The 26,884-nt window shown below is 41.7% G+C and overlaps 1 protein-coding gene and 1 long non-coding RNA gene across 2 annotated transcripts; one reads left to right on the forward strand and one right to left on the reverse strand.

The window, feature by feature from the left end:
• The first annotated feature begins 915 nt into the window (after window positions 1-915).
• LOC309538327 lies at window positions 916-7,063 on the forward strand. Its single transcript, XR_014222168.1, has 3 exons — window positions 916-2,941; window positions 6,441-6,528; window positions 6,891-7,063. It is a non-coding gene; the product is annotated as an uncharacterized lncRNA (long non-coding RNA).
• Window positions 2,965-26,884, reverse strand: CALB1 (calbindin 1). Its single transcript, XM_082233690.1, has 11 exons — window positions 26,673-26,884; window positions 26,003-26,079; window positions 20,720-20,791; window positions 12,808-12,891; window positions 12,645-12,701; window positions 9,328-9,405; window positions 7,827-7,882; window positions 7,248-7,287; window positions 7,083-7,136; window positions 6,872-6,943; window positions 2,965-5,875 (listed from the first exon to the last, which is right to left on the reverse strand). Exons 1-11 carry the CDS (start codon window positions 26,752-26,754, stop codon window positions 5,762-5,764), a joined length of 786 nt encoding a protein of 261 aa, XP_082089816.1. The 5' UTR covers window positions 26,755-26,884; the 3' UTR covers window positions 2,965-5,761.

Here is a 26,884-nt window from a genome sequence, read left to right on the forward strand (position 1 = left end):
TGAGAACAGAAATCATGGGACAGTGGGAGGCCCCATTACTTAAGAACAGTTTCAGGTTAAAAACAGACCTCTAGAATGAATTAAGTTCTTAACCCGAGATACCACTGTGTTGACAAAACCACACAGCTTCTATGAAAAAGAAATTAAGGTGAATTTGACTGGGGAGAAACTCACACAAGAGCTGGAGCAGCTGTACCATTAGAACAAGGATGTGGAACCTTTTCTAGTTGGCAGAACAGATCCTTAATCTTTCCACAAAATTTGGCAGATGGGCAGGAGCCAAACGCAACCCTCCAGGCCTCCGTATCTGCCCTTCAGAAATCTTCCTGGGTCACACCCCTCACCAGTCCTGCTTTTGCACTCTTCTCGAATCATGGAATTGGAAGGGACCCTGAGGGTCATCCAGTCCAGCCCTCCTGCAATGCAGGAATCCCAATACGTGTTCCCCCATCCAGTATGAAACAGTACTAGACCCCACTTAGCTTTGCAAATATGCCTAGCAGCTTTATTGCAGAATGTATGTTTGAACTGTGACAATGCCCCTTGCTTTCCTGGAGAGAGGATATAGAGCAGGCATAGGCAAACTGCCCTCCAGATGTTTTGAGACTACAATTCCCATCATCCCTGACCACTGGCCCTGTTAGCTAGAGATGATGGGAGTTGTAGTCCCAAAACATCTGGAGGGCCGAGTTTGCCTATTCCACAGGGAATATGCACCTTCAGCTGAAACGGGTTTCCCACCTCTGCCCTAGAGATTGGTAGGGATTGTTCTTCTTTGGGACCGGCTGTACTCCTATGAATCATAGAATCATAGAGTTGGAAGAGACCACAAGGGCCATCGAGTCCAACCCCCTGCCAAGCATAAATAAATAAAATAAAATAAAAGCATAAAATAAAATAAAAGCATAAATAAAACTTCTTTTATTTAGAGTTGAGGCCATTGGTCATTCCAGGATTGTCCGCTCCAACAGTAGCTTCCCATAATCTCAAGCTTTTCCCAGTTCTGTTTTTCTTAAGACAGTCCTTTGAACCAAAGATGCTAAGGATTCGTTCTTGGTCTTCCAAGTCAAAAGTGGCCACTAGGTGGAACCATAAGACAGGAAGGAAAACCTCCAGAAGTACTTTTCAGGTTATGAAAACTCATAAAGGTCTTACACAACCTGTGCGATTTTCAGCCTCCCTACCTATGCAAGCTGAATTGCTGTAGGGAAATGAGCCCAGTAAAACGTAGGTGGCATATTGAGCTGGCACCAGCGTAATTCCATGGTACTGAAAATGTGTAGAATATTTGAAATGAGATTTTAAAAAAAAAACCTCGCAGAAACACAAAACAGGCACTTAAATGTGCTGTCCAGCAGTTAGATATATGGGAGGACCACTTTGAAAAGCTAAACCTCCCTCTTAGAAAAGCAAACAGCCAGTAAGTCCCTTTGTCACCACAAAGTCCATTCGCTCCTATTGCCTCTAGGTTGGCAACTGGGAGATGAGGCACAATTCACACCTTGCAGCAGCCAATGTGTGCTTTAACAGGAAGGGGCAAACTTTCGATATAGTTGAGAGCTACCAAGAGTCAAGTTAAATGGAATGAAATTGAGCGGAGGCAATTGACACACTGGGGTTATATGTGGCTTGCAACTACCCACCACATCAGTGTGGGTAAGTGAAACCCTATTTTCCTGGCCTGGACAAAAGAAAAACAGCATTTGATGTTTCAAATGAGGGGGGGATGTTACCACGTGGCTTTCTGAGTTCTTGTGGAATTTCTACTTTTTCGTATGAATGTAAGTTGGACTTAACTACTAAGCGTAGTGTGACTTGCATCCTTATAGTTTAACTTGTAGCCATAAAATGCAGTAAAAGAAAATGGTAAATGATCTGCCTTGGCCTGATTTACAGAGATTCACAGCATTGGCTGCTCCCATTTGATGCCGGTGGGATTTGCAGCCACGCAGCAGCTGGGGAAAATGGGGCACTTATATTTAGGTGCTTAATTATGGATTGCTGAGCAACATGTTGCTCCTCTAGAACTGATGGTTCTGATCGGCATGAATATTGATGCCGGTTGTGATTGCTGAATGTTAGATGGTAATATATAATTTTTTAATAGCGCAGGTGATGAAAATGGAAGCGAGATTTTGCTTCACCCAATGACATCCGCATACGCAGCTTTTCAGTCTTGCTGATGTTTCGTGTAATTTATCAGCCAGCAGAAAAGTTGCACCATAGACGTATGATGGATGTTTGCTGGAAGCATTTAAGCAGAGGCTGTCAAGATACCAGGCCATCTGCAGCAGTGGGGGACCTGTGGCTCTCCAGATGTTGGTCTACTCCAAGCTTCCTCAACCTCGGCCCTTCAGATGTTTTTGGCCTACAACTCCCCATGATCCCTAGCTAGCAGGACCAGTGGTCAGGGATGATGGGAATTGTAGTCACAACACATCTGGAGGGCCGAGGTTGAGGAAGCCTGGTCTACTCCCATTACGCAGCTCCAACAGCTGGGGGAACACACTGAGCTGCTTTAAGACTATTGTTTCGTTAAGCCAAATACTGTCTGCTCTGACTGGCAGGCTCTGCTGCCCAAGAATTAGAACTGTAGAGTTGGAAGGGACCCCAGGGATAATCGAGTCCAACTCTCTGCATGGCAGGAATATGCAGCTGGCCCATGCTGGGATCGAACCCACAACCTTGGCATTTTCAGCACCACACTTCAACCCAGTGAGCTAACTGCCACTGGTCAGTGCTTGAAGGACAGCAAAGAACAAATTGAAGAATGAAGCCCTTAATTTTTGTGGCAACTACTTGGGGTGATAATTCAGACCTTCCCCACCACCAACGCCGTTCTGCCTTAATACAGTCACAATAAGTGTCAGCCTCTGGAGGCCTAGGCTAACTTTATAGAACATGATCCTTTAAAGGAGCCAGAGTCATCAATGAAAATAAGGTTGGTGTCTTGCACTCTTTCTTCCATGTTCAGACTTCTCGTGTTTTCTTAAGATGACGTCTATTTGAAATACTTAGCTTTTTGCATAATAAGGTAGCACCCTAATAGTTTTTATATCCCAGGGAGGCAGTGGGGTCCAAAATATCCTTTTCAGAGAAAGATGGAATCCTATTTCCAATGCTTTTCATTTGGGAAAAAGTTAAGCCCAGCACTGCTCTGATTGGTCTTGCATCATACACATTCACAGCATGAGGTTTCCCCTTTTCAGTTGAGCATGAAAAGACAAATCGATGGTTTAATTGTCAATCTAAGTTTAATCATATTGCCATTCATAATCATGCCTCTAGGCAGATATTCAAATCATTGTATCTCTTTCAGAATACAGTCATATTTTACATTGCATAGAGAAGTTAGAGGTGAGTGAGAAGGTGAAGAATTAGCTCACTCGGCTTGTAGCGGAATTGTCAAAATAGGCCACCGAACTTAACTAAGCCTCTTAATGCGTTAAGCCTTTTTTTTCACCTAGAGACACTCCTAATTTAGTACATATTTTCAGAAATGAAACAAGGCACTTGCTCGTTGGAGGCCATTTTGTATCTTTGCGAAATGACTTCTAGCTTTCAAAGAATCGTAGAGTCGGAAGGGACCCTGAGGATCATCTAGTCCAACCCCCCAGCAATGCTGGGATATGCAGCTGTCCCATTCAGGGATCGAACCTGCAACCTTGGTGTTATCAGCACCACGCTCTAATCAACTGAGCTATCCAGTGGTGAAAGGATAAAATCAGCACCCTTCAAATATATATATATTTATTTATATAAATCTCTTTTTAAGCATTTTAAATGGATTAAATTTAGCCCTGTTCATAAGCAGCGACAACCCCATTTAATTAACACAAATATGCATGATTTCATATCCCTCTCATTTCTAGATTTCTGGAGAAATTACATAGATTTAACTGGGATGTACAGCCACCACCTCTTTAACTTTCTAAAATTGGGCCCACGTTTTAAACCAAAGAACTGAACACATTGCACACATGGGAGTTCTAGAAGTAATGCAATTTTAAATGCTCATACAATTGTTAACGTAGTCCAGAAATCTTACAGGATGCACTTTTTCAAAACGTTCAGAGCAATAGTACTTGGATATCAGCCATTGTGTCTCCTTTTGCAGCCAATGGACATAATCCAGGAAAAAAATGAAAGGTGGTTTAAGTTTCAGTGCTGATAACTGAGAGGGATGCCCAGCTCATGAACAAAATTAGCTGTGCTCATATAAAGATGCATAGGATTTTCGTAACTTAGTAAGTCCTATGAATTTCAGTGGAATGGTGCCATGCATTGTTGAAATGAAAGGACTATCCCTGATTATCTCATGGAAACAAGACTGTGGCGACTGAGGTTAACCTGGGCAAAATGCAAGCTTAACCGTGTTGTGGATCCTAGCTGTATAAAAGCGTAAGTTATTTCTTTATCACCTGCCAAAGTAACAGAACATAGGAAGTAGACAGACTAGACACCAGCAGTCTTAGTATATTAAATTTAATTATAGATTACACAGAATGATGTAAAAACAGCAGTTTGCTAGAATTATAATATTCTGCAAGTGGAAATAGTTTTTAGAAAATGGATTGTTATATTCTCTGACACAGCAGCAATCATTAAACGTTAAAAGTTATAAAGAGGCCGGCTTGTGGTACCTTTTCTGCCCGCCTATCCTTTGTTGTACACTTTTCTTGCCAAGCTTGCAGTTTATACAGTAAGACATCGTTGTACCTGTTAGGCTACCAAGGTAGCTTAAAGGCTTCTCATGGAGTTAAATTCCTCAGTGTCCCAAGGTACCTGTGGCCTTGGGATCCGAAGTCAGGGGGAAATGGAAAGCTGTAAGACTGATAACTCGTTCGGAATTAACGCAATTAACTACAGCGCTGCTACATTCTCTAATATCAATGCTTGTTTGCCAGGAGCCTCAGACCTCCCCCCGCCCCCCCAGTTGAAACATTGCTTCTAGCATCGTTTGCAAGGAACAGACTTGCTTTCTTGATCATTTCTTTAAAGCTTCCAGTAACTCCAAAGTCAGGGCTAACCTTTTCAGCAAGTATGCCACGGGGCAAGTCTGAAGTGGGCATGATTGCCACTCCAGGACAGCTTATAATAAGTAGCCCTTCCACGTCTTAAGAGTGGTTTTCCCTATGGTCCACTGACTTGAGCCGACAGGCAGCAGGGCAGCTCTGGAGAGGTGGATATGAGTATAAGCCACAGGTGGGGCAGCTGTAGTCCTCTAGATGTTTTCGAACTACAACTCCCATCATGCCTAGTCACGCTGGCTGGGGCTGGTGGGAGTTGCAGTCTGACAACTTTTAGTTTCCCCGCCCCAGAGTTTCTCTCCACCATAGTGAGAAGAACCATTTCATTAATGGAGATCATTATTGCTGCTGCAGCCCCAAATGCCAAAGTACATAACAAGCCAAAAACAGTCTCAGTGAAATCTGAGTGTTGAAATCTCCCACTCTTCTCTGTCTTAAGAGTCATTATTATTATTATTACTTTAAATGAATCGGACTGGCCCAAACATAGACATCCTCTTTATCAACCTTGTAGTTACAAAAAACTGTACATTACAAACAGTATAGAAACAAGCTGAAAAGAATGCGCCACATATCCTGGCTAATTATCTATATGCAGTGTTAAATTTACAAGATATAAAAGAAAGTAAAGCCTACCCTCTTATAGTGCACAGTTATTGTTGTTGGGTTGTTGTTGTCGTTTTTTTAAAGATATAATATATCACTAGTTAAGTGGAAGTAATCAGAGGGCTCTAATTCCCGTCAGCAGAGAGAATGAGAGCAAGTTCTGTTCGGTAAAGCTTTCCTCCGTCGGACAAGGCCATGATGTTTTTCTTGTATGTTGCAATGTGGTTAATGTCTAATTCCTGTGAGGTTTTTTTAAGAGAGAGGGGAGAGAGAGAGAGAGAGAATGCTTTATAACCCAGTTCAGTTACTAACGTGGGTACACAAAGTGTTACTGCTACACGAGAAAAGACAGCAGAGCCCAAGCGCATGCACTTTCAGTATGGTTGAGAACAAAAATGGTTTTGAGAGTATCATCAATGCCCACTTAATACAAAGAAAGGTATAAGATAAGTAGTGTTTTTTTCTACTCTGCCTGCAGACAAAGGTCAGAGGGATGAGAACAGTTGCTCACTGAAATGGGAAATAACTTGGGAGTAAAACTACTGCTGTTTGATAGGAGAAAGTGCTGTAACTCAGAGATAGAGCATCTGTTTTGCATCCATAAGGTCCCAGCCAGTTGTTGATGTCTCCAGGTATGGCTGAGATCCTGGGAAGCCACGGCTAGTCAGTGTATACAAGGCTGAGCTAATGGCCTGACTCAGCAGAAAGTAGCTTCCTATGATACCATGCCATCCAACCTTTGAGACCCTGGGCGAGTCATATGACCCACGCCTCGCTCTCACCCCCCAAAACACTTTTTTTCAGGATGAGATCTTGCATGGCACTCAAAATGGTTGCCTTGATCTTGTGCAAAAAAACCAGAAAGTGCATTTTTTCCCAGAGCACATGGCAGGTACGTGAAATTAGAGTTATCTGTACACCTTCCTGTAGGACTGACATTCGTCTGGATTTTCCAGGATATTACCAGGATTTCAAAGGGGGAATTGAAATGGGGGGGATCTCTGAAAGGTGGCGCTTTGTCCTGAATTTTAGACAAGCTAATTGAAAAATCATGTTTTCTTGATTTCTCAATGAATTGGGGTTTTCCTGGTTTTATCTTTTTGAAATATGGCAACCCTATCTTCCTGTTATATCCAGAAACTGAAATATATTGAATTCAGAGCAACTGCCTTAACTGACTAGATGGGGAGGGCAGAGTTTAAGTGCACTTTTAATGGAAATAAAATTAGAATTACCGTTTTGTTCTTTTCACAGAGATCTTTCAGCAAAGCATCTAATTCTTGTTCATCTATGTAGCCGTTCCCATCCTGAAAACAAAAGACATGAGCAATTATAACTTTGCTTTCAGCTGCTTTCAGCTACATTGTTTTGTCTTGCAGAACACGTAAGATCAGAGATCTTTTAAAAATAAAAATGAGTTATAAATATTGTAGGTAGTCTACTTACTGAATCAAATGTATCAAAGGCTTTATTAAATTCCTTCCCACACATTTTGACACCCTAATTTAAAAAAAGAAAACAGGTATTAGAACAGTAGTGGTTTGGATCACTACTCACACATATAATTTATATTATGCGTGTTCAAACTTTTAGGAGTATCGTGTTACAAACCTGAAATTTAAGGAGAAAGTTTTCCTGTACTGGGAGTAATCTTTGGAGAAAAACACAAGCAGAAGTCAGAACAATTGCTGAGTGGTTACAGTAGGAGCTTGAATTGCATATCTGGAAAATGTATAAAGGCAAACCTTTTCAAGAAACGAGAGAGGAGATGACCTTGACAGCTGACTAGGAAATGGTTTACTAAAATGAGCTGCAAAACCCCAGTACATTTTTTCATGTAAAATCCTTCTTTGTAGGCTGCTTGTCCCATTCAAACTTTTCCTTAATTTTTATTTATTTAATTCACTTGTGGATTCTATTTTAAGGGGGGAGGAATGCAATATGCTTTGTAAACTACTTTGATAAGCAACATACAACAAAAAAATATATATTCAGCACATTTTCTTTCTACAATACATGATTCATCTTTGTAATGAAAGGGTTGAATACTGAGAAGAAGAGAGGTTTCTAGCCCAAATTTTTGCAGTTCATAGAAACTGTTTCTCAGCCACATGCGGCCATTTCCCCCTCTCGTTTCATCTGCTGATTGGTGCTCATTTCATTCCCTCACCCTCTTAGAAGAATACATACCTGGCCATTTCAGTCAGTTCCAGTTTCCCATCATTGTTTTCATCAAACATCTTGAGCTGAAAAGGGAGGGGTTGTGTGAACATTTTTTCCTCTCCAATACCAGCAATAAACAACAACCAAAAACAGTTAACATCATCACCTGTATCTTAATGCCTGTTTAGTGCAAGTGAATTGGCCTCTAAGAGACAGGTGGGTATTTTTTTAAAAAATGCCTTGTTTCTGTGGTCATTTTACAGTTAGGGTTCCTCAAATGTGCTTTCACCCTATGGCTGCTTTTATAACTCTCTTCATTGGGCTGGATCCAAAGTTCATTGAGTAAAGTCCTGCTCTTGGCTTCTGCCTGTGTCCCCAGAAAATCTGTTTTGAAAGGTTGACGCGTCCTCCAGAAAAGCATGGAAGATGGTGGAGTGATCAACAAAAGGAAGTGGCAGGTATCTACTATCTGGGGAAGGATTGTAGCTCATTGGAGAGCCACTACCAATCATTGTAGACAATACTGAGCTAGATGGACCAATGATCTGACTTGGTATACAAACAGATTTCCTATGTTTCCCCTCCACCATTAATGGAAACCTCTGCTGCATCCAAAACCATTTGGTTCACAGAAGGGCACTTTTGGATCCAATCTATTACAGTTGTACCTCTACTTACGTATCCCTCTGGATACATAAACTTAGGGTTGCGAACACGGCAAACCTGGAAGTGTATACTTCCGGGTTTCAGCGTGTGCGCATTCGCAGAAGCAGTGCCTCCGGATACGGACTTTTCAGGTTGTGGACGGACCCCCAGAATGAATTAAAATCGTATCTGGAGGGTCCACTGCATTTTGATTTGGAATAGCCCATCTTCATTGTCTTACCATTTTTTTAAAAAACAGACACCTTAAGCACATGTCAAAACATTACATATGCAATAAAAGAAGGGACGGAGATCATAAATATCACAGTCAAACAATAATTTGCTGATTTAATAAATCTATTAAATTTGCCTCTTTTTTGGCCTTGTAATAAAACCAGCCAGACATTCACATGCACTGATTTTCCATTGCAAGAGAAGCATTGTGATTTTGCAAAAGCAATCTGTCTTAAGGCCATTATATCAAGATTTAACCAGGACACTGAATGTGTGCCAAATAGATTACTAGAACCTGGGAAGCTGCTTCATGTAAATTCAGTGTAAGGCATTGTCCAAACTCCTGAGTTTCAATCTAACAACATAACTCCTGTCTGAAGTGTATGAGAACTTGCACACACTTCGTTGAAATGAATTAAGGCTACATTGCAGCCATACCTGCTATATTCCTTCTAATTATGGTATATCTATCGGAGTCTCCCTTTGCTGCTTGGTATCTGTGAATCCTATGCAGCAAGCTAGTTCACAATTCAAATAAGGGGTGGGGAAAATACAGCAGTGAGAGAAGATCCTAGCTTCTAGAACAGATACGCCTTAATATGTAGACAGGGAGCTAAGTTCCCTGAACGAAATAGCTTCCTCCTCTTACCATGATGTCTGTATATTCTGACAGCTTTGTATCCTCAATCTGCTTGTTTGCTTTCTGCAATAGGTCTTTCAAAAAACTCTGAAAGAAAACAAACACGAGTGGTAAGTGTAAAAAAAGACAATAAAACCGAAGGAAGGCAGTAAGTTGCTTTGCTGACCTTTGAAAAAATACTGTTTTTCATCTAGGAAATGACACTTGCTTTCCCAGGAGACCAGTCAATTGTCCTAGTTCGTAATGACATTTAAAATCCTTATTAAGCAAGAAGTCTAGAGAGCTGGGGAATTGCAAATGCCTATTGCCTGGAAGCATCTCTCTCTCAAGCACACACACCTGTTCTAACCTCTTAATATAATTCTTTGGAGTATTGCTACTTTTCCTATTTCAGACAAGATCTTCTGCTTGTTCTGATAGTTGGGGGTGGAGAGTCTTGCACTAAATGGAGCAGAGATTGATTGGGGGGGTACAAGGCCCACGTTGCAGCACGAAGCTGATGGAACAAGTAAGCAGTGATTCCCACGAAGCCATTCCTCAAGAAAGGCTTGTCAGCATGGATTTGCTTCACTGCCATGTTCCGGCTGCTTTCTTCTTCACAAGAGAAGAAGAGCAGCCAGTCTAATAACAGTTTGAAAACCAGGCCACTCAGTGGAGGGGGGGGGGCAGGTAGATTTAAATCTAGAGCTTTAAGAACATTCAGTGAGGGCAGAATTTACCCATCGGACAGCTGGTTTGTGCTTTTCTGGCAACTGCCCATTCGAAATTTTGCACCAGTGTTTCCCAACCTAGGATCCTCCAGATGGTTTAGATGTCAGCTCCCAGGGACCTAGACAATGGGCAGGGGTGGCTATAGCTCAAAACATCTCGAGAGTAGCTGGTTGGGAAAGTATTAAGCCCACAGTGGCATCAAGGCAGAGTAGTTTCCCAGGCCTTGAGCTGCACCAAGCGGCCTGTAGGCAAACTTGGTGGATATATGAAGCTTCCTTGGTCAAGCTTAGACTATTAACCAAAATGGTCAAAGGCCTGGAAACGATGCCTTATGAGGAACGGCTAAGGGAGCTGGGCATGTTTAGCCTGGAGAAGAGGAGGTTAAGAGGTGATATGATAGCCATGTTCAAATATATAAAAGGATGTCACATAGAGGAGGGAGAAAGGTTGTTTTCTGCTGCTCCGGAGAAGCGGACACGGAGCAATGGATCCAAACTACAAGAAAGAAGATTCCACCTAAACATTAGGAAGAACTTCCTGACAGTAAGAGCTGTTTGACAGTGGAATTTGCTGCCAAGGAGTGTGGTGGAGTCTCCTACTTTGGAGGTCTTTAAGCAGAGGCTTGACAACCATATGTCAGGAGTGCTCTGATGGTGTTTCCTGCTTGGCAGGGGGTTGGACTCGATGGCCCTTGTGGTCTCTTCCAACTCTATGATTCTATGATTCTATGATTCTATTAGTCCAAGACTGTTGGCCTTACAGCAGCACTTCCCACATCTCAATCACTTAGCACTGCTTCCCAGGATCCTTTCAACTGGAGTTGCCAGGGACCTTGTACACACACAAAGCAGGTGCTTCATAGTGAACTATAGGCCTTTGCCGCCTTCTTCTGACAACTATGCAATCCACTTTGGTTTGTATCAAAATATCCAGAAAACTCGGGGATAATCAACAGGGATTTTCCTAGACCATCAGTGAATAACTTTCCAAATATTGGGCAGCCAGCCAGCCAGCTTGTAGCTCAAGACTCTCTAGATCAGCCTTTCTCAACCTTGGGTCCCCAGACTACAACTCCCATCATCCCTGGCCAATGGTCCTGCTAGCTAGAGGAATCATTTTGTCAATTTGTCATTATAGGGAAGGTAAAGGTAAAGGAACCCTGGACGGTTAAGTCCAGTCAAAGGTGACTATGGAGTTGTGGCACTCCTCTCGCTTTCAGGCTGAGGGAGCCAGTGTTTATCCACAGAGCTTTCCGGGTCATGTGGCCAGCAGGACTAAACCGCTTCTGGTGCAACGGAACACCATGACAGAAGCCAGAGTCCATGGAAACACCATTTACCTGCCCACCGGAGCGGTACCTATTTATCTACTTGCACTGGCGTGCTTTCGAACTGCTAGGTTAGGCAGGAGCTGGGACAGCAACAGGAGCTCACCCTGTTGTGCGGATTCAAACCACTGACCTTCTGATCCACAAGCCCAAGAGGCTCAGTGGTTTAGACCACAATGCTACCTGCATAGAAACTAGCCAGGCAGAGAGAAGGCTAGCACAGTGTTTAGCTTTCTAGTTAGCTACTACCCATCCACCTCTGCAGTGGTGACTACTCAATCATATAATCCCCATCTGTGATCTGCAGTGGGATAGTCATGAACAGTTAATGATGATGATGATGATACCAGCAGGGCCATCTTAAGCATATCTGGAGCAGTGGTGCAGAGATCCATCTGGCACTCCACACACACACACACACACACACACCCGTTTCCCAGAGTTGTCGACCTTTTCCCAAGCCTCTGCGGGGATCACTCTCCTCCCACAGAGGCTTGGGAGGCAAGCTGCCCACCCACCAGCCATATGGTTGACGGGGCACAGCTGGCGGGCATGCAGGAGGGAAAGGGGAGGCTGCCAGCAAAGCCGCACAGCTCCCCCACTCACTGGGGCACCCCTGAGAGGCCGGTGCCCTGGTGCAACGCGCCAGTAAACCCAATGGGAAAGATGGCTCTGGATACCAGGAGGAAGGGAGTAAATTGACAAAAACGCCAATGCTTTAAAAAAATGATACAGAGGTATGTGAGTTATTGTTTTGCAACACTGAAGATTCCTGTTGTCTTTAAACATTCGCGGTTTTGTATCACTGGAATGGGAAGAGCACAGTATTAAGACTGCATTGGGTTGTGTAGCCCTCTAATTTGAATAGCTTCGACCCAAAATGCCTTGGAGACAGTTTCTTCCCAGACATCTTTCAGATCCTCTGAAAGTGCCTCTTATTAATGACACCAGGCCATACATCACGTTACAACAGCAAAGATACAAAAAGATGCATGCCTTGTGGGTCCCCACCACTATCACCACGATAAGGGAACTCAAACTCTCTGCAGAACTGCCCAGACCCTGAACACCTTAAGAAACACTGCAAGACAACCAGGGTCGTTTTGAGGGGCTCAACAGTTAAGTCAGGAAAGGGCTTTAAAAAAACCACACCAAATTTCTTTAATATATTGTATGTTTTACTATGTCTTTCTGTTCTTGCAATTTATTCTGCTACCACCCCTGGAAAAAACCTTTGGAGTAGGGGCAGGAAATGCATATTAATAAATAAACATAGATAGCTTCTTACCTTAAGTTCTTCAGCATCAATATAGCCACTATGGTCACTATCATATTTTCTCCATGTCTGGAATTGAGAAGTTAGCCATTAAAACTAAATCAAGCACAACCAAAAACATTTCTTTCAACCTGGCAATTTAATTTTGCAAAATGCAAAAATGTATATAGATTACCTGCATGAAGTCCTCACTTGATTTCAGCTGCTGGCACCTAAAGAATAAGAGGAAGTTTTCTTCTGTTGGTAATATCTGAGCAAGCTGTAAAAGATTTAAGACTGAATTAAATCAATTGTTCATCAAATAAATGTAATACATACTAAGGCTTTAGGAGAGAGAAAATGTTTTAAAAATTCAAATAACTTGCATATTTATCAATGATCTGTAAATACCAAGTACAACCCACTAGGATTTTCTGTGCATACCACATTGAAACAAACTGTTGCACGATAAACTGAAACTTTGAAATATTCTATGTAATTATGCTGCCAAAGGAAGGAAGCAGAAGTTCAGTCTATAATATTTGCAGACAGAGTCTTCAGTGGAAGATGCTCTTCCATTCCACTTTTGGCTCCAAGCTGCTGAAGAACTTTAAAAGTGCTGCATGTTTTCCTTGAATAAACCTGAATTTTGTCACAATATTCTCTCCCCCCCCCAAATAATGTAAAAGTATATGAAGAATATATCTAGTCCAACATTTTGCTCCCCCCAGTGATTAGCCAAATATCTAGGAGAAATCCACAAGCAGGACATGAATGCAATAGGCCCCTTCTGCTGTTGACCCCCTGTAACTTCTGTTCAGAGCTATATAATTTTCATGACTGAAAAGGCATAAAAATATAGTTTGCATTGAATTATTCAGGGGCAGGGATGGTGTTTGATGGACAATCAAAAGCAAGGCCAGCCCAATGCATTTTTGCATTTGAGGAGAACGGCAAAATGGTGCCTCCCTCTCTCCTCCAGAGAAGAAGGGGCGAATGAAGATCTCTATCAGGAAAAAGGTGGGGGATAAATAAATATCTACATTGGGATCTGTTGCCCCATGGATCCTGCTGCCTTAGGCAGTTGCCTTGCCTCAGGAGTGGGCCAGCCCTGATCAAAAACTTTCTTTTGAAATGGTCTAATGGTTTCAACCAGCTTCAGATATCCGTATCAAAGTGATATTTGGGGGAATCTTCACTGCATTCCAAGAATCCCTTTAAATTACAGTTTTTGATGGGACACAGATATGGAGGAAAAGGAAGTGCCCTGTAGTTCTTCCACTGCACCACTGTCTCATAAACTTAATACAGTGGTGCCTCGCAAGACGAAAGGGTTTTGCGGTTTTTGAGCTGCTTCGCAAGACGAATTTCCCTATGGGCTTGCTTCGCAAGATGAAAACTCTTGTGTTTTTTGCAAGTTTGTTTCCTTTTTCTTAACACCGTTAATACAGTTGCAACTTGACTTCGAGGAGCAACTCATAGAACGCGGTGTGGTAGCCTTTTTTGAGGTTTTTGGCGATTTTTGAAGCTTTTCCAAAACTTTTCCGACACCGTGCTCCGCAAGACGAAAAATTCGCTAGACGAAAAAACTCGCGGAACGAATTAATTTCGTCTTGCGAGGCACCACTGTATTCACATTTCACATCCAGCAAACTATTCCTAAATCGAGAGCTCCTTTCTGCATCACCAGAACTGCAGCATGTGAATATTCTATTTCAGAGAGGATGGACATGAAAGGGAACAGGAAGTACAAGGTTGCTGCACTTCCTGTTCCTCCCTTCCTCCCATCAGTGCCATGTCCAAAACTGTCCTGCAGTGACTTCTGAGATTTGGACTTAAAATTATGTCACTTTTGACCTTCTCCCTTGTCCCAACCCCAAGTTCAGTTCCTTGCTTATTGCCTTTACCTGAGCTTCATGGCTGCAGTACACTGGGACCTTAGTTGTCCCCAGCTCCCGTCTCCTAATCCACAGGCTCTTGCTTTAACACATTTAGATGAGCTAGAAATAGAATGCCTTTGTCTGGAGGGTTGTCTTTGCAAAGGGTTTCTTATAAGCACAGTTCTCAAAGCATAACCTCAATATCCTCATGCTTTCTTAAGTATTTCAGAAAAGAACTGTTCAAGTTGCCCAGACCAACGGGAAACGCTGAAAGCCAAGTACTGAATTGCAATGTTTGGTATTTAGATTTTTATTTTTTTATTTTTTTAAAAAAAAAGTAAACTCAAGGTTTTATTTCACATAAAAGAATACTTGAAATGGATGCATGAAGTTTGAGAGAACTAAACACTCAGGCAAACGAACATTCTGGCAGCTGACAAGCTTCTAATGCCACACGGGAATTCAAAATATTTAATTTTCTGCTTCAAATTAGACTGGTGAACCAATGTTTTAGTAAAATCAATGCATAAGCTGACTCGAGATACTTCCACATCAATATGTCACTTTATCTAATGATTATCCTTCAAATATATCGATATATATATAAAGAACATTTTCAGTGGTTGATATCAAGGCCCAACTTTCTATCTGTATTTTTAAAGAATGCTGCTTGGCAATGAGATGTCAATCTTTTTTTCCACCTTTTCTTGAGGCGGTGGTGGGGAAATTAACAAAAAAAATTAAAATACAAAAATAACAAAGTGTGCGCGCACACACACAAAAAAACCCCAAACCAATAAAAACAGAAATGCTAAAAGTGTTCATCCACCATCATAGAGAAGTATCCTTCGCCACCCTACTAAAAGGCAAGCACCAAAACAGGCCGTAAAAAATCTCATAAAACAATCTTAAAAACCTGAGAGTACAGGAAATGTCTTTGGCCTGGTGATTAAAAGTTGACATTGTTGGTGCTGGTTGAACTTCCACAGGGAGAGCATTTCACAATTGGAGAGACGCTGCTGAAAAGACCTGTTTTCTCTTTCTATTCATTTAACGAGAACAGAGGAAGCCCCACCAAAGCTATCAGAGCTTGGCATCATTGGGCACCTGCTGAGCCCCTCACCCAGTAGGGATGGGGAATCTGTGGACCTTCCAACGTTTCTGAATTCCAGTTCTACTTCAATCCCAGCTAGCATGGCCAATGACCAAGGAAGATGGGCGCCTGTCACATTCCCCATCCCTGAAGTCGGCTGCCCTGCTGCCAGCCCATGGAGTCTCTTGGCCCTGCTGCTGCTCCACCTTGTGATTTCTTCATGTTCACCTGCCCTCTCTGAATGAGCAAATAGTGAAAGGAGTGAGGAGAAGGAGCAGCAATCTCTGCACACATGGTTCTCTCTCTCTGGGAGGTGGCCCCCATTGGGCCCCCATGGAGAAGCAAGCAAATAGCCAGTGGCAACACAGGAAAGGAGGAGGGCGGCTCCCTGAAGCAAAGGTCCCACAAAATCTGGAACTAGCACAGAAGCACAAGACAACATCCAAATGCATCCACCCCTCACAGTTCTGGACGTTTAAATTCAGGTGTGGGGAACCTTTCGCCATCCAGATATTACTGAACTCCAACTCCCACCAGCCCAAGCGGGGATGAAGGGAGTTGTGGTTCAGCATTTTTGGGTGGCTAAAGGTTCCCCACACCTGTTTTAAAGAAATGAATGTTCCTTTGGTTTACTTATTCAATATTGTTTCCAAAATAGATGGAGAGACAGACATCTTGCAAAGTTTATTAGGGCTTCTGTGCTACTGCAAGTGACCCCAGTCCAAACAGTCCACTGCTGTGTATGTGTTCTTGCACAGAAGCTGCACAGAGTTTGGTAATATATGAATATAGATGACAAACCATGCTAATTAAGTCATCTGTCTTTACATCCCTCTCAGCCTGCAACAGTGAAAATGCAGCAACTGCAGCAATTTTGCCATCAGTGAGGAAGCAGCTTTATAAATCGGTATGGATATGACTTTTAAAAATTGCTCTTTATACAGTCTGTCTTGGAATTCTGCTTGAGAAAGATGGATCCAGCAGCCAAGATTACTTTTAAGAAACAGTCTCTACCTTTTAATTGAGATTACAGGATTCTGCTGCTGCCCATCTCCGTTTACCAAGCTTCAGTGCAAAACTCCAGCTGAAATATTATAGCAATAGTTCAGAGTATCTGCCTTGGTATAACCGGAAATAAACTGCTGCCAAGGCAGTCTTGTGTATCTCTTACTTTCAGCATTTTAATTTGTCTCTCTGAATGTGAACTTTTGTATGTTTCAAAGATTGGAATGAGTCCTTGTGGGAAGTTTTGGTAGAGCCAAAACGCTGGAGTGGATTATATAATCCAGAATGGATTCATCATGGCTCAGATCTCAGTGTGACAGGAAGTTAATAGCGCTTTGTACAGCCTGAGTCTTCTGAGAAACAACAACACCCCTTTGCTACTCTGGATACAAGCTGTCCAGGTCCTCTCAAGACAGTGTGTTGCCCAAGTCAAATACAGGAAAATGCCACACTCATGTACATCCATGCACATCCAATGTACAGAAGATGTACATTTGAATCTTATTTGTACATCGCCAATGGCACAGCATCCTACACTGCACCAGAGAGCAGCAGGCTAGCACAGAATTACACTCCCAGCTCTGTCCGCTCATCACTCCTTAGCACCAGCTGCCTCACTCTGTCTAATGGTAGGGCTGGCCCAAATGGCACTGGGGAAGATAGGGAACCAAATGGAACCACAGTATGCCTTCAAAGTCTCCAAAACACCACCAATATATTGTTGCCTGTTGTGCCGCCGGGTATTGTATTCTCAGTTACTGTGCTATTACTCCAAAGTTCCAAAACCGGTTGAGTCCTGGATATGCTAAGGAAATAGCTGCATCCCAGCCTAGATTCAAACTGGTGACTAGTAAGAAAAGATGGAGGGAACGACAGAATTAAGATTCTAATGCAGAGAACTGGGCCAATCAATTACTGGGCGTGGATCATAGCACGTATTTCACATGGAGGAGGTTTCTGGTTCAATCCTCATTACATAGGAACCTAGTAAGCTGCCTCATACCAAATCAGGCCATTGGCCCATTTAGCACAATATTGTCTACGCTCTTTGCCAGCAGCTTTCCAGAGTTTCAGGCAGGATTCTTTCCCAGCCCTACTGGATATGCCAGGGATTGAATGCAATGCAAAACTGGTATTCTATTTCAAAACAGGTATTTCTGCATGCAAAACAGGTATTCTACTGAGCTACAGGGTATACTGAGCTACAGTATACCCAGTCTATAGGATTCTGTATTTTGGCAACTGGAAAGGCATCTGAGAACTGGAGAGATGCTGCCACTCAGAATATTACGCTAGATGGATAAACAGAACTGGTTTAAAACAAAAACAACAACCCAACTTCCTATATTATGGAAGGGTACACTTGGTAGAACAGTTCTTCCACCAACACATGGATTACAGATCAACAAATTATCACTCATTTCTGCAGTCCCAGAAAAAATCAGAACACTGATTATTAGCACCTTATGACCCACACCAAGTCATACGCAATCAACTAGCCACATGGCAGCCTAGTAGGGAATCAGCAAATCTCATGGCTTTGCCATTTGGCTGTATCTGAAAAATGACAGGGTTTCCAAGCACCACATAGGTACCATGGATGACTAATGGGCTACGAATTATACAGGTCTGCCTTTAGGAGTGAAAGTGCTGTGAAAAAATGTTATTTCTAGAGAGGAATTTATTCTGTTCTGTAGTGAAACAGGTTTTAAAAAATACTTCTTATGTGGATTACTAAATGAACCTCTAGTTTGCATTCTGTTCTGTCGTGAAATGATTAGATAGATAAATAGTGTTTGTGTACACCCTTTTAAAAAACAAAACAAAACAAAACAAAACAAGGAAAAGGTATATTTCCAACATTACATCCCTTCCTCCTACCACCCAGCCACCTTTCCCTAGTAGAAATAAAGCTATTGAATCATTCAAACATGGAATGATTGCAGGTTGAGAATGTGAAAGGATGGGCTTTTGAAACCCCATCTCGGTGCAGGCAGTGACTTGAACAAATAAGCTGGAGTGCTGGGAGGGGGAGCCTTTTAGAAGAACAAGTGGCTTGTCAAATTCTACACATTAGCCCGAGGGCAATGGATAAAAGCTCAGGGAAGAACCTCACTAATGCAGGCTCCTGAAGATGCTCCCAGAATTTCCTTTAACTTGAGCCGCAGCAGTGCTCAAAATGTCTTAAACTATTCAGCTTGCCTTTTAACAAGCTTAAATATTGTCTCACAAGAAAACATATTTTGGAAACAGAAGGTATCTTGGGCCACCTTGGAGGAGGAGAAAAATCACAGAAAGCGAGGGGTGAGCTATGCATTCTTAAATGCTCCTTTAAATTAAAACAAAACAAAGCAAACTGCAACCCACACGCTCCTAAAACTGCATTTAGGTGATTTATGCTTGGAAACAAATTATGCCAGTCTCATTTTCTATTTACTAATCAAGAATGATGGTTGTACTAAAGATTACATAATTCTACATCATTATCTTTTCTCAGAGGTAAGTCCCACTGAGGTAAGTCCCAGTGAGTTCAATTGGTTTTACTCCTAAAGAAGTGATTCTTAATGCTATTTACTGCTTTTATCCTGCTGTATGGTTTTCTTTAAATTAACCTTCTTCTGACATTGTTTTTAGTAGTTCTGATGGGGTTGTTCTTGTTGCCTGAAGATTCATTGCCTCTGTCTTTCATAGGATCTCTTCCCTTTGACTCTCCAGTTCCCTTCATCCTTTTTCAAAGGATGAGGCTTTGCAACTAGAGCTGTCTTTTTAAATATCTGTACCATAAGCTATTGAATCTGCCTTGAACTTTTGGATTCATAATTCACTGCTGAATCAATAAAAAACAAATACATCACTCTATGAATGTATTTATAGGACTTCCTTGGCAACGCTTCCCCCAGGTGGGATTGGACAACTGACTGAGGTAGGCGGAGACCTCCAGGTATCCCACCTGAGGGAAGGCAAAGCCAAGCCTATGCTGTTGGAGCCGCTCCAGATCTAGGGGCTGCACGCGTCCACGCAAAGGGCGCCCCCCATTTCAAGCGGGGAGCGGTCATTCTATGCATGTCTACTTGGACAAAAGTCCACATTTATTTACAGTCTACATCTTAGTTCTCAATGAATGGCTATTCTAATATTCAGATTTATATCAGCAATCAGATACTTGGTCCCTATTAACCTTTCTTACTGACAGCAATGGCATTCACAAGTGAGATAATCACATCGTTCGAGAATTAACCTGGTATGGTTTTACCAGTGTCCAGTGATAAGTTATTGCAGCAAAATTAAAAACAAGAACTCTCATTCCTGCCTATTATCACAATGACTGACATCTTTCTCGAGTGAACATTGTATTTTTACAGTTATTTTAAGCAACAGGAGCAAATTTCAAGATCAAGCTAAGCTGGTTTGCAAAGTAACATCTACTGTTTTCTATGCTTCAGTTTCAACGAACGTTTAAAAAGGGCATTATATAACCAGTCAATGGCTGAAGCTGCTATACAAAACCATATCCAACACACTGGGCATGATTTAGCCATACCTAAGCATGTTTAGGCCTCACTGAGCAATATGCAGCAAACTCCAAAAATGAAACAATATCATTCTTCATATCGTTGTTGACTCAAATTAAGTCCATACCAGAAAGGTCTTTGCTGTGAGGTTTCCATTGAAAAGCAGTTTTAGAAAATGTCAGCCTAAACAAGATACTATTCAAGCAGCTAAACATTTTTGGTCATTTGAATTTCTTAAAAAGAGACGCCCCCTTTTTGTCTCTGCTTTGATATTTCTAACCTGTTTTCTGTGATGATTTTGTTTATGCTTGATTTTGCATTTATTTTGTTGTTGTTGTTATGCAAAACAGCCTCAAGATTAAATGCCATCAAGAACTGGGTTGTTGTTGTTTACATGGATAACTTCAGAATGAAAACACTGAAATGTTTTCGTAATAAAATGATGATAAGTTCATAAATTTCATAATAAAAGATAATAAAATGAAGAAAACCATTTTCCAAGAAACATCAAAAGCAAATAATACAAATATTTGCAGACAGGCTTATATCACTGCAGAGCTATGACCAACATGAATAAACAAATTCATTAAATGGCAGTAAGTAAACCAGTTAGCTTACCTCTACAATTCCTATCTTTCCATCAGAACTTGAAAACTGGTCCACAAATTTTTTCATTTCTGGGGTCAGGTCCTATAAATGTGCAATACAATGATTATTACTTAAAAGAAAGACACAATCCATTGCAGGAATATCTCCTGCACAATTTCCACAGAAATGAATGGTGCTAAAGGAGCTTCCCAGTAGGTTGTACCCTATGCAGTTTCTTAAAACTAAGGAGTCATATCATTAATTACGAACGTATCCTGCTGGTTCTGCCACGTCTAGTAATATCCTGAGCCTAAAACCATGTGCCTTAAGGGCTTTAACTGCTCCAAAATTAAACACTAAACTGCAGAATTTCTTCTTTCAGATTTTCCAGAATGTTGTTAAATATAAAGTTATACACAGTGGCATATAAATTTTTTTTTATATCCAGCAATGAATGCAAAACATTGACTATTGTGCTTTCCCGCCATTTAAAGTCTCTCCCCCCCCCTTCTTGGTGATATTTGCATCGCTTTGCAAAAAGGTGTGAAAAACGGGCCACAGCCATGTTGCTGAGGCAACCAGGTGAGCACTCCTTCAGTCCTTCCTACTTGACTAGTTGGGACAGGATATGGATCGACATGTGCATTTGGATTCATATCCAAATGAATATTCCATTGGAAATGATGCAGTCAGTATGGGATACATCCTCACCTAAATATGCATCTCTATCATTCATTCTACCCCAGATGGGCAATGGGGGCAGTGTCCCTCTTCCTTCCCCATTGAGAGTGTGGGCAGTGGGAGGGTTCCATTTGCACTCAGTGATATTGTCACACAGTAAAATCTAATTGGCTACATAGCCCCATGATGCCACCATGTTCTTGACAGTATCTCCAAGACGAGAATCATGCAATGAAGAGGACTTTTCCAGTAAAAACAAAAATCAGCACTAGCTGACAAAGAACACAAAGGACACAAACAGGCTGGAGGAAAGGTGCAAAAATTCAGCCCAATTTAAAAATGCAATTGCCCTCTCTCGCTACATGCTGCTAACACAGAGATGATTAAAACTATTTCCAAGCAAGTAAATATATAAAAGCTATTAATTTTCTAGAGCAACTCATAAAACAACATCAGTATAATTCATTTTATGTTATGGTGAACGTCCAAAATTTGTCCTGGTTTTACATTCATGCATGAATTCTGACCATCTCAGACAAATTTAATAAATGTATGTGGAATGCCATTTTATGAACATATAGCAGTGAATGTTGACAATCACATTGAACTGACTGTCAACTCTGACAGATGTATCTCTGAGTCTTTTGACGTTTATGAAATTTGTCTGGGCTTGTCCACATTCACTTGTCACTGTTAACATTGATCAAACTGTGGACACTCACAGTAGCATACACTGTCTCTCATCATCACTACAAATTTCATTCAAAAGGAGTTTGTTCATAATAACCATTGGTGTTTTCTTCAGTTTAATAAACAAAAACCTCCCTTCCACAGTTCCACTACCTGGCTATGAGATGAGTCACATATCTAAGACGAATCACAAAAATGAGACAGTGGTTCATCGTCAGCTGAGTGTCAATGTCTGTATAGTCTGAGCCTGTGTATGGACTCAAAAGTGAGTCCCACTAAATTCACAGGGACCTCTTCCCAAGCAACTGTGCGTGAGACTGCAGCCTTTGGACGCAGAGCCAAGGATGCTTTTTTTTGGAAGTCAGTCCCACTGAAATCAGGGGCACTTCCTCTTGAGAAACTTGCATAGGACCAGGCTGCTAGATGCCCTGCACTGCTGAATTCACTTCCATTTTCCTACCAGAAATCCACACTAGTTATTTCAAATGTGCAGTGAAAACAAATAATGCCGTATTCTCAAAGATACTGAAGTGAAAAAGATTGCTACTGGCAGGTATAAAATTAGCACAACTATGGAAGGCATCTACAGGCGCCGCTGAAATATTTTCTTAGATCTTATTTGCCATGAATAATAGATCCCTGAACAATGCACACTTCACTATGGTCTATTTCCCAATTCTGTGGTGAGCAGTTTGAGTTTTTAATGTGTGTGTCCCACCCCCATAAGAAAGGTGTGCTTGTATCCTTGCATGCATTGTACTGAAATTCAAGCAAGTACAGCAAGGTGGGTAACTCAGCAAGGGGACCTCTACCACTCTTTGTATTATTTGGGAGGAATGGAGTGTTCCACATGGAGTTCAGGCGCCTATACTGCAGAGGCATTAAAGCCCAGAAAGGCCATTGGGTCAGCTCCAACATCTCCATCTCCTCCCTGATGTCCACATAGTGAGGCCAAACATCTGAAGGAAAGATTCTTCATGTGTACATTTGAACATGCTTGGAATCACCTGTCAGATCAGGGACTCTAAGCAATCAGAACCACGATTTCAGGGAGGATTCTAAGGGAGTTCAGTTGAATGCATGAAGATCCCTTCCTTCAGGCCTTCCTGTTCAATGTTGAGAGGTTAAAGAGGAGCCCCTAAGGAGCCGCCACCCCAATACTCCATGCTTTATTCCTCCATACATTCTTTGAATGCCCAAGCAGGGCTTAAGAGAAACATAATGATTATATTATATCCAAGCTACAACTACTTAATGATTAAGCATCAAGTTGTTACTAAGCAGCTGTGTTCACACTTCATTGTACTGGGCACTTGTCAGTCAGGCATAAAGCACAACTGAAAGCAGATCTTAAGACAAATCTTCCCCAGAAGTCTTTGGGAATTGTTTCTGGGCAGCAAGATGATGCACAAAGCAATGCATTTTCAGAATTTATTGATGAGGTAAATTTGAAGCATGGAAGATTAACTATATAGATTTTTGGAGCTTCTGAAACATCTTCCTTTACTATGCATACAGCCCAGTCCTATGACTGTTATAAATACTTAAGACTCACCAAACTCTGTGAGACTTACAAGCAATCATACATAGGATTGTAGAAGCCTTATTTTCTTTAATTTATTAGGGGTTAAGAATTGCAGAAGGAAAGAAGTTCTCCACAGGGCAGGGAGGGGGCAACTTTGGCAGACCTACAGAATATACGCTGCATATCCTACAGGGGAGTATTCATTTTCACCCATTAATCCTACCCACCAAGTCTATGCCAAAACATAATTAAGACAAATATATTACAAGTCATAAATATTGGGAGGAAAGAGCATTAAGCAGTCTTTTTTAAACAGCAAAAAACCAAAAAAACAACAACTGGAAATATAGACAAGATATGCAAGGTGAATGAGATTTAAATTTAAGTTGTAAAACTGCATTAAGTACTGTTGTTGAGGGAAAGGAGCAAGAGCTTTCTGAAATGCAAGCAAAATTGAAGTTTTTGTTGTGTGTGTACGAAAATAATGGTAAAACCACAAAAATTGCTTAGAACATACATTAATTTTGCCACACACCGCTTTTGAGAAAGGACACGAAACTCAAAAGCTGCTTGAAATAGTATCTAGTGAAACAAGTTGTGTGAACTAAAGAAATATCTGCAAAACAAGCCTTTCAAATCCAAGAATCAGCTTAGATTTGAAACCACTCATAGTCTGACATGCATTAGTCCAGGAAAAGAGAAAAGCTTCAAGGATCAAGAAGCTAAGAATGATCCAATGAGAGAACTGAACTTTTGGTGCTGTTCTCTTCAGAAAATTCCAGAAATAGTCTTGTCCAGAAGCAAGAACACCTAAGCACTTTCAAAGCAGGCATAAAATGGTACATATAACACTGTGGGTGGCACACAAGAAAGTGCCTACAGAGATTTTATATATCACTTTGAGAGAACTTGAATTTGTTAATAGGAGTCTGACACCATTTTCAAACCTGGGGGAAAATGGGACGAATGCCTTATTAAAAAATGCAATCTTTTCAGTTGAATGAAGAACTTATTAAACAGAGAGTAGATTTAATAGTGATTGCTTCGAAAAATAAATTATGAATCTATTTTTCTCTTATGGAGATGTAGACAATGACTCATATTGCAAAGCCAAAAGTGAAAACAGTGCAGAAACCTCAAAAATAAAAAAGTATATGATAGGAACCAGCCATCACTTCATTTGAAAAATAATTGAAGTTATTACAAATCCATTTTTGCATCACATCTTCAAGTCCTTGATAGTAATCATAAATATGTATTTTATAACGCTTGATTACAATTTTTGTAGGCAGCCTCAACTGTACGCACATAAATTGTAAACTTGTAGATAGACTCAAACTTTCACTTATGCAGTCAACTCGCAATCATTAAAGGACAGCTCAAATGTATTTTAATGTTGGAATAATCTTACAGGAACTGTGTAAATATTTTACAAATACACATCCTTGGTAATATACAACATCAGTCAAATTTGAAGTACACTGATCAGTTGAATTCAATGATCTTAAATTCATTGATTTCAGTCAGTCTATTCCAAGTGTGACTTGGTCAGATATCACTGGATAACTTCAGCTTTATTTCAAGGGACACTGACTATCTTTCAGAGCTGAGCTCTCTTAATTGGATTTTCATTGTATTTGGCACATAATCTTAAACCTGACTCTCAATACTTCATTTTTCTTTTTTCTCTGAATGATATATTCATTAACTAGCAAGCCTATTTTCCCATTTCCTTTTCCGATAAGACATAGTTTCTTATTTCAAACAGGGATAGCAGTTAATATGTTTTGCATTATTTTAAAACTTTTTGCTTAAAATTCCCAAACATCTCCTACCTTTAACGCCAAATAACACATCAATGATTACCATTTTAATCCCCCCCATTTTTCCCAGTAAACATGTTCATCACCTACAACAGTCAGATAGCCCTGTTTGGGGCTAATATTCCACTATCCTAAAACCAAACTATTATCTAATATCTAGTTAGTTCTACTTACAACTAATCTGCAGATCTGTTTATTGGCCACCAAGGGGCAGAAATGTATTTCAGCCAACATATTAACAATGCATCCAGCTAATTTTGAATTTCTTCTTAACCACTGGGGTGGGAAAAACTGAGGAAGTAACAGAACAATCGTTTCCTTGCACATTTTTGTACATCACTTTAAGAACTCCAGTATCACCTGGTTTGCTCTTATAGAAGGATCCAAGAAACTTTCTTATCTAGTTTCCATCTCCCCCAGATCTCCCAAAGTCACTTTTCCTTTGATAATCGCTAGGTCATATTCACCTGCACTTTACACCAGAGGTATGCACCCAGAACGGGCGCCGCCTCGTTGCTGGAGTTCACCTGAGGATAGTTCCTCTACTTTAATGAAGATGAGATAAAGCAAGGGGGGAAAAAAATATTAACCTACCAAGCCCGCTTTCCTTCGCGCCTGCTGCAATTCCTGGATAAAACACTGCAGCTCCTTTCCATCCATGTACCCATTGCCTGCAACACAAAGAAAAGGGAGAGCATCGCTCGTTACAGCTGCGGAGGTTTAGCTCACTCTCCCTTACCAGCTGGAAAAGCGGGGGGAGGGGGGCATTTGCGCGTTGAAAAACAGCGGTGCCTTTCAACGTGTTTACAGAACTTTCATCTCTCTCTGTCCCCAAGAAAAGCAACATCGCCAGGTAGCTTCTAACGCTATGCATTCTTTATTGAGTGGGTGCGCTTGAACTTTTGAGGTGCCTCCAGAGAGGAAAACGAGGAACCCTGCTCCCAAGAGGGTCCGCTCCCAAGGCACCCAGAGACAGACAGACAGACAGAGAAAGGGAGGGAGACAGAGAGAGAGAGACGAACGGTGCAGTTAAGTCTTCGCAAACGCTTCCCGGTCGTTGCAGCTCGCAGGCAAAAGTTCTGGCACGCGCGCGGGGCAAAGTTTTCCTGCGCGCGGCAGAGGAGTGGCGAGGAAAGTCCTCTTCCCCCCGGGGGCCTCTGTGTCCCCTGCCCAGCTGAGCCCTCGGAACCCCTCTCCACCCGCTCTTGGGTGCCAAGGTGGGACAGGTTGAGAAGAAGGGGTGGGGTGGGGGGGTTGTAGTCACCATCAGCGTCGTAATGACGCCAGATCTCGAAAAACTGGCTTGCTGAGATCTCCACGCCTTGTAGGTAAGTCTCCGCGGCCATGGCGTGCACCTTTGGGTGGAGGAAGGAGAAAAGGCGGCGACTGGTGGTGGCGGTGCTGCTGCAGCTGCTGGAGATGTCGCTGTCCGCGGTGCTGACTCTCCGCCCGGGCTAGTCACTCCTGGGCGATCTC

Source organism: Podarcis vaucheri (genome assembly GCF_965113315.1).
Source record: "Podarcis vaucheri genome assembly, chromosome: 8".
NCBI classification, from domain to species: domain Eukaryota; kingdom Metazoa; phylum Chordata; class Lepidosauria; order Squamata; family Lacertidae; genus Podarcis; species Podarcis vaucheri.